The sequence below is a fragment of the Mustela erminea genome, chromosome 3, assembly GCF_009829155.1.
Source record: "Mustela erminea isolate mMusErm1 chromosome 3, mMusErm1.Pri, whole genome shotgun sequence".
Taxonomy (NCBI): domain Eukaryota; kingdom Metazoa; phylum Chordata; class Mammalia; order Carnivora; family Mustelidae; genus Mustela; species Mustela erminea.
Window position 1 is genome coordinate 67,374,841 of NC_045616.1, and position 12,216 is coordinate 67,387,056.

Below are 12,216 nucleotides of genomic sequence, written 5' to 3' on the forward strand. Positions count from 1 at the left end.
GGCTCAGTCATTAAGCCTTTGCCTTCAGCTCACGTCATGATCCCAGGGCCCAGGGATCAACCCCCACATCAGGTTCCCTGCTCAATGAGCCTGTTTCTCCCTCTCCCTCTACCTATAACTTCACCTACTGTGCCCTATCTCTGTGTCAAATAAATTTTTAAAATCTTAAAAACAAAACAAAACAAAAAACATACCCAAAAGGATCTTAGGAATCTCAAGAATATAGTTGGGGAGGTTACTTCAAACCTCCTTCAAACATAGACTTTTCCCACTATTTCTACTACGTTCATAGCAAACCTTACCAGGATTAAGTATCTCCTTGAAATCATCTTTTTGGAAGTCTGGTAAAATTGGATTAATCCACTCTTGTACTTGAATACCATGCTCCTTTGATAGTATTTTTAGAGTTGTTGTTTTCCCACATCCAGGAGGACCTGTTATTAATAAAATAGATCCACCCTAAAACCAAATACAAATATAAATCAAATATCAAAATCACACACACACAAACACACACAAAATCAAAATCACTGGAATGCTAGAATATTATGTTTGAATTTTTTTATGTTTGAATTTTCTTTCAAATATTACTTCCATAAAGATTTACTAAATATCTGGGGGCGCCTGGGTAGCTCAGTGGGTTGAGCTGCTGCCTTCGGCTCAGGTCATGATCTCAAGGTCCTGGGATCGAGTCCCACATCGGGCTCTCTGCTCAGCAGGGAGCCTGCTTCCCTCTCTCTCTGCCTGCCTCTCCATCTACTTGTGATTTCTGTCAAATAAATATATAAAATCTTAAAAAAAAAAAAAAGATTTACTAAATATCTGAAATAAACTAACTTTTACACAGATGTTACCTGGATTATACCAGCTTTAGATGAAAGAGGATAATCTTATTTCTTCAACTTTAAGTATAACTTCTGATAGTTCTTCAATTCTTACACTATGTCTCTCCCAAGGACTACTGAGTAGCCAAATTAAAACTACTAAACTTCAGCTAGATTAAGGAGATAATGTCTGAAACAAGTATTTTTAGAGGTTACCTGAACTCAAAATTCAAACTTAATACAGATCTCTTTGGATTATATGCTTTAGTATTAAACAAGTATAATATTCTGATGGGAAATGTAGGATATCAGAATCGTTACAAAATGTGTCTTAAGAAATATATTTTCCAGGGTGCCTGGGTGGCTCAGTTGGTTAACCAACTGCCTTTGGCTCAGGTCATGATCCCGGAGTTCCAAGACTGAGTCCCACATCGGGGTCCCAGCTCCACGGGCAGTCTGCTTTTCCCACTGACCTTCTCCCCTCTCATGCTCTCTCTCAAATAAATAAATAAAATCTTTAAGAAAAAAAAGAAAAAGAGAAAGAAAAATATTTTCCAGAGATAGAACTCCAAAGAGAAACTATAGGTTGTGGGTCATAATAATATCTCCTCGTGTAGGGGCGCCTGGGTGGCTCAGTGGGTTAAGCCTCTGCCTTCGGCTCAGGTCATGATCCCAGGGGCCTGGGATTGAGTCCCGCGTTGGGCTCTCTGCTCAGCAGGGAGCCTGCTTCTCCTCATCTCTCTCTCTGTCTGTCTCTCTGCCTATTTGTGATCTCTCTCTCTGTCAAATAAATAAATAAAATCTTTAAAAAAAAAAAATCTCGTGTAATAAATCTGATAAAAAAAAAAAGCTAAAGTTAAAAATATATCAGGGGAAGATGATCTCCTACATTCCCTGGTGGGCTATAATCCTTGCTCAGCTGTTTACCTTTACTAACTAATGCAAATAAGGGACCTTGTACATGGCCCCAGAGGACAACCCGTCCTACTTTTTAAAATGTATGAGTGCATGAGTTATAGTGATATTAGCCATGACTTTAATGATTAAATAATATATATTAAATATTGTGTCTCTGATCAAATACAGAAAACAAGGTTATATATTGATGAGTTGATGTAAAGGTGACCAAATAAAGACTGTTTTGCAGGAATCTAAATCCTTACTTCTCTTTGGAACTATGACTCAGTATTTGCTTACTATTTCTAGTACTTTTTAAAATCTTTTTTTTTTTTTCTTTTTAAAGATTTTATTTATTTATTTGACAGAGAGAAATTACAAGTACACTGAGAGGCAGGCAGAGAGAGAGAGAGAAGGAAGCAGGCTCCCTACTGAGCAGAGAGCCCGATGCGGGACTCGATCCCAGTACTTTACAAGGCATACCTAATGTAAATAATGAGAACTGACTACTTCCAAGGAGATTTAAAAAAAAAAAGAGGATGATCAAACACAGACACCCATGCATGTTTCTTTTTCTTTCTTTCTTTCTTTTTTTTAAAGATTTTAATTTATTTATTTGACACAGAGAGAGATCACAATTAGGCAGAGAGGCAGGCGGGGGGGGCGGGGGAAGCAGGCTCCCTGCTGAGTAGAGAGCCCGACACAGGGCTCGATCCCAGGACCCCGAGATCATGACCTGGGAGTCACCCAGGTGCCCTCCATGTATGTTTCTTATATAATAAAGTGCCTTATTTTTTGACAGAGTGAGTAGAGCCACATAGCAAAAGTTTTGCTTCCAGTAAGTGGGAGATAGTCTATGAGAACACTAAAATGTGAAAACTTTTGTTAATGTTCTCATTGTCTACATTACAATAGGCTTTTCTTCATTGTTTTAAATTGAAGTAAAAATGGCATATAGTATCCTAATAGTTTGTACATCATAGTGATTCAATATTTTTATGTCTTACAAAATGATTATAAGTCTAGTTATCATGTCACTATATAAAGTTACTACAATATTACTGACTATATCCACTATGCTGTACATTACATTTCCATCACACTGTAACAGTTTTACTATATTCTGAAAATGTTGCTCTGAAAAATTAAATTCAGTATTTTAAGTACTTACAATAAATTTAAGAAAAAATAATTTTAGCTTGTCCACAGAAAAATCTATACATTGTCAAAAATGGGGGGGGGGCTGCCTGGGTGGCTCAGTGGGTTAAAGCCTCTGCCTTCGGCTCAGGTCATGATCTCAAGGTCCTGGGATCAAGCCCTGAGTCCGGCTCTCTACTCAGCAGGGAGCCTGCTTCCCTTCCTCTCTCTCTGCCTGTCTCTCTGCCTACTTGTGATCTCTGTCTGTCAAAAGAATAAATAAAAAATCTTAAAAAAAAAAAAAAATGGCGGGGGATATGCCTGGGTGGCCTCAGTTGCTTAAGCATCTGCCTTCAGTTTAGATCATGATCCCAGGGTCGTGGGATTGAGTCCCATGTGGGGAAACCTTGCTCAGCAGGGAGCCTGTTTCTCCCACTGCCTGCTGCTCCCCCTGCTCGTGCTCTGACAAATAAATAAATAAAATCTTTAAAAATATTTTTCTTGAATAAAAATGTCTTATAATTACTGACATCATTGAACTTTTATATAATAAAGAGTATACAGGGGCCCCTAGGTGGCTCAGCAGGTTAAAGCCTCTGCCTGCAGCCCAGGTCATGATCCCAGGGTCCTGGGATCGAGCCCTGAATCAGGCTCTCTGCTCAGTGCAGAGCCTGCTTCTCTCTCTCTCTCTGCCTGCCTCTCTGCCTACTTGTGTTCTCTGAGCCCCGCATCGGGCTCTCTGCTCAGTGCAGAGCCTGCTTCTCTCTCTCTCTGCCTGCCTCTCTGCCTACTTGTGTTCTCTGTCAAATAAATAAATAAAATCTTTAAAAAAAAAAAAAAGAGTATACAACTGGTGAGAGTTCAACTTCTTAGCAGGAAGATTTTATTTTTATTTTTTTTAAGATTTTATTTATTTGTCAGAGAGAGTGGGGGGAAGAGGGAGAGAGAAAGAATGCACACAAGCAGGGGGAACGGCAGGCAGAGGGAGAAGCAAACTCCTGCTGAGCAACGAACCTGATGAAACACTCGATGGACCCTAAGACCCCTAACCAACCGAGCCACGCAGGTGTCCCAATAAATGAAATCATGAAAAAAAAAATCACCATTGCACAATCTTAACAAAATAACTGATTCAGGCAAGGACTGAAAATGGACACTAAAGCACTTACATGAAAGGGGGAATTGGACTTTTTTTTTTTAAAAAGATTTTATTTATTTATTTGACAGACAGAGATCACAAGTAGGCAGAACATCAGGTAGAGAGAGAGGGGGAAGCAGGCTCCCCGCCGAGCAGAGAGCCTGACGTGGGGCTCGATCCCAGGATCCTGGAACCATGACCCGAGCCGAAGGCAGAGACTTAACCCACTGAGCCACACAGGCGCCCCGGGAATTGGACATTTAACATTGTGAAATTATCTCCCTATAGATTATGTGGCAGTCGCAAGGGGAAATTACTTCATAATGAAGATTTCTGACTTACTGGGGCTCCTGAGTGGCTCAGTAGCTTATGTGTCTGCCTTTGGCTGAGGTCATGATCTCAAGAGTCCTGGGACTGAGCCCCCAGTTGGGCTCCCTACTTAGTGGGGAGCCTGCTTCATCCTTTCCCCGCCTCTCGCTCATGCTCTATCTCTCCAATAAATGAATAAAATCTTTAAAAAAAGAAAGATTTTTACTATTATTTCCTTAATTTAGTGATCAAAGTTAACATGAAAAACAGGAGAACCAAACATATTTTCTGATATGGTGCAATATAAAACATACACCACGACCTAAAAAGTATTCTTAAAAAATGTTCAACTGAGTCTAATCAAACCCTTGATTCAAACTTCCAAGCCACAGGAAATGGAAGATAGAAGAACAGGTTAGTCATCATGAAGAGGAAACAACCTGACAAATCTAGAAGGTTAGGGTTCTACGTCACCTGGCCTGGACTCTCTGGTAAGTCAATGTCTTAGAGTAAAAAAGAGGGTGAAAGAGGATCGTTCTAGATTTTAAAAGACCTAAGGGGTGTAACAATCAAAAGCAACATGTAGTCCTTGATTAGATCCTGGTTGTAACAAATCCACTATAAATAACATTTTGCAGACAAATAGAGAAATGTGAATATGAAATGAGCATTAGATAACATTATCTAACATAACACTAGATAATTTTGTTAGAATAATAATATATATAATGGAATACTATGCAGCCATCAAAAGAAATGAAATCTTGCCATTTGCCACGACGTGGATGGAACTAGAGGGTATTATGCTGACCGAAATAAGTCAATTAGAGAAAGACAATCATCATATGAACTCCCTGATATCAGGAATTTGAGAGGCAAAGTGGGGAGTTTGGGGGGTAGGGAAGGAAAAAATGAAACAAGATGGGATTGGGATGGAGACAAACCATAAGAGACTCTTAATCTCACAAAACAGAGGGTTACGGGGGGGAGGAGGGTAGGGAGAGGGTGGTTGGGTTATGGACATTGGGGAGGGTATGTGCTATGGTGAGTGCTGTGAAGTGCGTAAGGCTGATGATTCACAAACCTGCAACCTGGGGCTAATAATACATTATATGTTAATTAAAAAAAAAAAAGAGTATTCTTCATAATATCATTCCATGTTTGTCCATGTTTGAAATTTTCTATATTAAAAAACTAACAAAAAGATTAAAAAAAAGAATAATGGTATATACAGTCAATTAGGAAAGTGCTTTATTTTTAAAAAAGAGGCATATGGATATTTCTAGAAGTCTGACTAAAACGTCACATATTCATAATTGAAAATACTTTAAAATACTTAAGAGTGAAAATGAGGTATATAGTAGGCATAAGACTATTCATTTATTATTCTACTTTACTTTTGAAGAATCTCAAAATAAAGTTTAAAAAGAGAGAAAAAAATATTCTAGCTTGAACGCTAAAAGTAATTACAGAAGTAGGAAGTGAAACAAAAAACATCAGCCTTAAAATGAATGATGACTGTTTTAGGCTGTATTTAGTACAAAACTAGTATGTAATTTGCCTGCTTGCTTCAGCATGAGATAATCTGATGTGCTAAATATACTGGTACCCTAACAAGTTCATTATGCTTAATGATGATGATGAGACATAAGTGGGTAAAAGAAGTTTAAGAAAGAAACTCAAAATCTCTGAGTCTTTTGGTGAAGTGTGTAGGAGTAAATAAGAGACTTTTTTATTGTAGGTGATTTGGACTTAACAAAGTCAACATAAAAGTTTAATTTCTGGAAGACTGGGTGGTTCAGTTAGTTAAACATCTGCCTTCAGCTCAGGTCATGATCCCAGAGTCCTGAGATCAAGCCCTGCATCAGGCTCTCTGCTCCATGGGGAGCTTGCCTTTCCCTCTCCCTCTGCCTGCCGCCTCCCCTGCTTGTGCACATGCACACTCTGTCAAATCAAGCAATCAATCTTAAAAAAAAAAAAAAAGAAAAAAAGTTTAAGTTCTTACAACCAACTATAAAACAGAGAAACATTTGATGTTATATATTTTAAAACACATTTCTTATTCAATTACCTGTTTTGGTTGCCTTTCTAAGACTTTAGCTTTTAACCAGGTTTCAACTTCTTCAATTTTCTTTTTATGCACAGCAAGTTCATGCTAAAAATTTCAAGTTTAGAACAAATTTTAACTCAAGGATTTTTGGTACAGCAGCCCACATTAATCTAAATTAAGCATTTTCAATGAAGAAAACTAGCAAACAACATAATAAGAGAATTTAAAAGTCTTTGCTATTATACTTCATTTTTTATATTGAAAAATTCTGGGGGTGCCTGGGTGGCTCAGTGGGTTAAAGACTGCCTTCGGCTCAGGTCATGATCCCATGGTCCTGGCATCGAGCCCCACATCAGACTCTCTGCTTGGCAGGGAGCCTGCTTCCCTTCCTCTCTCTCTGCCTGCCTGTCTGCCTACTTGTGATCTCTGTCAAATAAATAAATAAAATCTTAAAAAAAAAATTCTATCCTTAACACTGATACCATTGTCTGAGAATTTGGGGCAGGTTGGGAATTACAAAACTTTAAAATCCTGAAATACATTTTTGGGAAGGGAATAAATAGGGAGAGATATCACATTTAAGAAAATAAACAGATCAATTCTATGTTGGGATTAAATTAAATCTATGACAAATAACCAACGATACAATTTCAGAATAACTTGAAAAATGCTGAGCCATGGAACATAAAAAAACTATGAATTACTGGGATTTTTTCCTAATTCATTTAGAAAGATTTTTATGAGTAATAATCTGAAAATATATATTCCTCTCCTTCCTGAAATTGCATTATATATACTTGTTTGCATCCTTTTTAGTACCTGAGTTTCTGGCTTGTATTTATCCACCCATGGTTCATTTTCAGACAGATATTCTTTTGAATTCTCAAGACCATAAGTCTTTTCTGAGGAAGATGGCTTTTCTCTTTTTCTAGCTGGAAATCTGCTATTGTCTAATCTGGAAGGCACATTTTTCCTTCTGTGACTTGAGTTATTCACACCTAATGATGTGGCAGTAATAGAGATGCCTGTATTCTCTGAAAAATCATCAAACGATGGGTCCACCCAGTCTGTTACCTGAAAAAAAAAGAAATCATGTAAATATTAAATTATCTACCTCTATTCCCTATATAAGTAAACTACTCTCTATAAAAAACCATATTCACATATCTGCAACATTTTATTTTTATTTTTTTAGAAGATTTTATTTATTTGTCAGAGAGAGAGAGTGCATACAAGCAGGGGGAGCAACAGGCAGAGAGAAGCAGGCTCCCCCCTGAGCAAGGAGCCTGATGTGGGACTTGATCCCAGGACCCTGAGATCATGACATGAGCCAAAGGCAGATGCTTAACCAACTGAGCCACCCAGGCGTCCCTATCTGCAACATTTTAAATCAAAACCTCACAAATTAGTTCTTTAAGTAAAACTGGCATATACATATTAGTTATTTTTTTACTTCATGGTAAGAACATATGCATACTTGTCTGCTTCACCAGGGTAATAACAAATGCCATATAAAGGAATATAGAATATAAACTTAATTCTTTTTACTAATCTTCCTAGTATAGAATAGGCTGATTCTTCTTAAGCTCATTTGTAGGACTAAAACAGAAATACTAAAAATTACGTGCCAAAAAAGAAGCAAAACAAAGAAATAAATATTATTTTAAGCATATATAACTGTAAGAAGAATAAAACTTCTGTCTTGACCAGGTAATTAATTCACAAACTAAGAACCACTGCAGATATCCAAATACTCCCTATCAGCTTCAGGACTTTGAGAAGATACAGCCCAAGAATCCTGATGGTATGGATAATTTGTAAATATGACCTGATTTTATTCTCTTCAGCCCATAAAGCAAATAGTATTTTCATAAAGGGAAGCAGGCTTTCCAGGCAGGAGGACTTGTTTCCCAGATTTGTCTAAGAAAACAGAACTGGGATAATAGAACAGCAAAATCAATGGTTCTACTTCACGTTCTTCTGTATTTTTGAGAAATTGCTGATCTCTCTGCATTTCCTCCATCATTCCCCTTCCTTTAGAATCCTCTGTAAGTATACACAGATGAAGATGATGAATTCAGCAATTTAAAACTAAAAATACTTTGGTGTGTTAAAAAGGTTTTTTTTGGAACAAAAATTTTTATGATGAATTTTCTTAACATTCCTGAAGTATAAATCTAGAAAAACCTAGCTTAGTATGTGGCTTTTGAAATTCCTTGGCTGCCTAATAAGGGGGAACCAAGATTATATTTTCCTTGAAGAACACTTAGCCATAGTTGTGAACTATTTACTAGACAATGCTAAGGAAAAGCAAGCTGGGGTTTAGAACTATCTGAGGAATGAAAGTCACACTTCATTCCCCCTTTAAAGACAGAAGGTTAGGAATACTATCACCAATAAGTAAAGAAATGAAGACCTGTGGGAAAAAATTTCAGTCACAGCCTAAAAATTCATTTCTCAAAAAAAAAAAAAAAAAAATTCATTTCTCCTTCTTCAAAAGACTGTCGACAGTACTACAATTTTGGCTCCTCATCTGTTTTTAAGAGTTTAGGGGCACCCGGGTGGCTCAGTTAAGAATCTGCCTTCGGGGCGCCTGGGTGGCTCAGTGGGTTAAGCCGCTGCCTTCAGCTCGGGTCATGATCTCAGGGTCCTGGGATCGAGTCCCGCATCAGGCTCTCTGCTCAGCAGGGAGCCTGTTTCCTCCTCTCTCTCTCTCTGCCTGCCTCTCTGCTTACTTGTGATCTCTCTCTGTCAAATAAATAAATAAAATCTTTAAAAAAAAAAAAAAAAAGAATCTGCCTTCAGGGGGCGCCTGGGTGGCTCAGTGGATTAGGCCGCTGCCTTCGGCTCGGGTCATGATCTCAGGGTCCTGGGATGGAGCCCTGCATCGGGCTCTCTGCTCAGCGGGGAGCCTGCTTCCCCCTCTGTCTCTGCCTACTTGTGATCTCTCTCTCTGTCAAATAAAATAAATAAAATTAAAAAAAAAAAAAAAAAAAAGAATCTGCCTTCGGTTCAGGCCGTGATCCCGGGGTCCTGGGATTGAGCCTTGCATCGAGCACCTGCTAACCAGGGAGCCTGCTTCTCCCTCTGCCCCTCCTTTCTCCTTTTCTCAAATAAATAAAATCTAAAAAACAAACAAGAGTACTTAGGCGCACCTGGGTGGCTCTGTCAGTTGAGCTTGAACTTTTGGTTTCAGCTCAGGTTGTGATCTCAAGGTCATGAAATGGAGCCCAGAGTTGGGCTCCACACTCAGCACAGAGTCTGTTTAAGACTTCCTCTGCCCTTCCCCACCCCCTGACCCTGGCTCGCACAGGTTCTCTCTCCCAAAATAAATACATCTTAAAAGAAAAAAAAAAAAGTAAAAATACCATGTTATAGTAAAACTTTTGATAGCATATCTGATCTTGCAATTCTGATCTGTAAGTTATTTATACATTTTACAGTTTTATATCTTGCATAAACATGGAGTCCTATTTACTGGGGAAAAAAGAAACACCAAAAATTAATAATTTACTTAAGATCAGAGAAAAATAAGACCCACCAGTATGAAAATAACTACCCAACAAATAAGCATGATACTGACTGACCCCGTCCTACCCTATCACTAGCCTTGCTAAGAACTGGCACTCAAAAACATGATATTTAAGTGGCAGGCCTTGCGGTTAAGCTTTATTTTTATTTATCTGTTTTTTTAAAGATGTTATTTATTCATTTGAAAGAGAAAGAGACAGTAAGGAGAGGGGCAGATGGAGAGGGAGAGAAAAGGAGAGAATCCCAAACAAACCCAGCATTGAGTGCAGAGTCTGCCAGAGCTCCATCCCACAACCCTGAGCTTATGACCTGAGCCAAAACCAAGAGTCAGATGCTCAACTAACAGTGCCACTGTTGCCCCTCATTGTTACGCTGTAATACTATGACTCATGTTTTTCTTTCTTCTATTGATCTTCCATGCAAGAGTTTTCAGCCTTTCTTCCGACTGAAACTGAAAACACTTTTTTAAAAATTAAGATTGTACTTTTAGTCATTTCACACTTAATATTGCAATTTTTAGATCACCAGTTACAACAGATACTGTACACTATTACTTTGACGGCAATAACAACTCATTAAAAACATACACAAAAATTATCCTTCCTTTTTGGGCAATTATTACATGGCCATTTTAGTATATCATACCTTTGTAGAAGATACCTTTGGTCTAAGAAAAGTTTTTGACATTATAAACTTTAATAGTTCCCATCCGTAGTATACAACCTGTAGTAATACATTAAAGTATAATTCACCTAAGGAAACAAAAAAAAAAATTCTCAAATTAGGAAAACTATAAAAAAGAAATATAGTAATATAAACCAATATACTCTACAGTATGATAATGGCTCAAAAACTAATGAGAGGACATAGAAAACACAGGTGAAGAGGTCAAAATGCTAAAATAAAGTTTACTTTTAATCACTAGAACTGTCAAATAATCCACACGTGGTGGTATAAACAGTCTTTCATACGAACTCAACAATGTATTAGAGAAAACAGAAAAAATGCATTCGACATTTTGTGCAGCTTTTGTGCTGAAAATTAAAATTCCCCTCACTTCAAATCACAGTTCCAGGGTTTTTTTCTGCGAAATTTCAAAAAAACCCTCACCATTTAACAAATTCAGATTTTCACTTACTTTGGAAAAAGACTATAAATCTAACTGTATATATTTTCTGTAAGTGTTCTTCTTACTTGAACATACTGGAAAATATGGGGACAATAATGTTTTCCGACTTTAATAATTATTCAATGTTTACATAAACTAATGAATTCATCAGTTTGAAGTGAGCTTGAAACAAAGTTTTTTAAGGTCTGCAAATTTATAAATTGGAAGGTGTATATGGATTTTAAGGTTTGGACACACGTATGTTATATAACGTGAAAAGATTCCATACACGAAAAAATAAATTTTACACACACACACACACACACACACACATTGTTCACGATTAAAGAGGTTTTTGCTTTGGAGATTCAAAGAGATACATGGGTGGGGGAAAAAAACACACTTGTTGGATAAATATAGTTGTCAGGTCGAAATAAAAGACGCAGACTGTTTTTACGGTCAGGACTCCAGTCGCTCTTTAAAAACAAGACTGACAATTACCTCCTTTAAAAAAGAAGATAACTGTCCCAGATGATGTCAGGTTCCTGAAATGAGATGTCAGAGGTAGAAAAGACCTTCAAGAATATTTCTAGTCTACCCACCACCCGCCCTCACACACTGGACTGGCGATACTAAGCCCAGACATTCGTCCAGCGTAAAGTTACTAATCAGCGGAGAGCGAAGAGGATCTCGCCATGTCCCCACGCCAGGCCAGAATTTTGCACCCCCACCCTCCAACCCCAAATGGAATGGGCAGGTCGGGAGGAGGAGCGAAAACAGCTCGGGGAGGCGTGAAGGCAGAGATGGGTTCGCGTCTCCAAAACATACATAGACCAAAGCCGCAATCGCGGCGGCCTTACTTTCCAGGAGCTGCATCCCCTCGTGGCGGGAGAGGAGTGGAGGAGCCAGACAGACTTTGCTCCAGCGGAAAGGCAAGTACCTGGCCCTAGCCAGGCTCAGCGCCGAGCCTCTCGGAGGTCCCGCCTCCCGGGGACCTTCTAGCCGGTCGGCGCTTCCGCGACACAGGCAGAAGGGCAGCCGCCAACGGCTCCGGTGGCTTAGGCTTCTACCGCACTGCCTGACCCAAATCCAGGACCCGACCTGTGCCCCTGCCTTGGACTCCGCGCTGCAAGCGTGCTATAGAAGGCCAGGTAACCAATATTCAGTGGCGAGGCGGTGGAGACGGGCCGCGAGCGCCCCGCACGGCCTCGAAGCTCCCGGG

General features: G+C 38.9%; 1 protein-coding gene across 7 annotated transcripts in view; it reads right to left on the reverse strand.

Annotated features, from left to right (window-relative positions):
- The window catches only part of RAD17 (RAD17 checkpoint clamp loader component), a 42,347-nt gene extending 30,331 nt beyond the window's left edge, over positions 1 to 12,016 (reverse strand). Inside the window, exons 1-8 of one of the 7 annotated variants that reach the window (XM_032336049.1) lie at positions 11,855 to 12,013; positions 11,496 to 11,539; positions 10,532 to 10,638; positions 10,231 to 10,331; positions 9,724 to 9,832; positions 7,175 to 7,429; positions 6,377 to 6,460; positions 303 to 459 (exon numbers count right to left, since the gene is read on the reverse strand). In XM_032336049.1, coding sequence (XP_032191940.1) covers positions 303 to 459; positions 6,377 to 6,460; positions 7,175 to 7,429; positions 9,724 to 9,726 — 499 coding nt within the window. In that variant the 5' untranslated portion in view covers positions 9,727 to 9,832; positions 10,231 to 10,331; positions 10,532 to 10,638; positions 11,496 to 11,539; positions 11,855 to 12,013. Of the gene's footprint in view, positions 1 to 302; positions 460 to 6,376; positions 6,461 to 7,174; positions 7,430 to 9,723; positions 9,833 to 10,230; positions 10,332 to 10,531; positions 10,639 to 11,495; positions 11,540 to 11,854 lie in introns of all 7 variants that reach the window. The other 6 variants (XM_032336050.1, XM_032336046.1, XR_004283967.1 and 3 more) reach the window with 6 other exon arrangements.
- Positions 12,017 to 12,216: the final 200 nt, after the last annotated feature.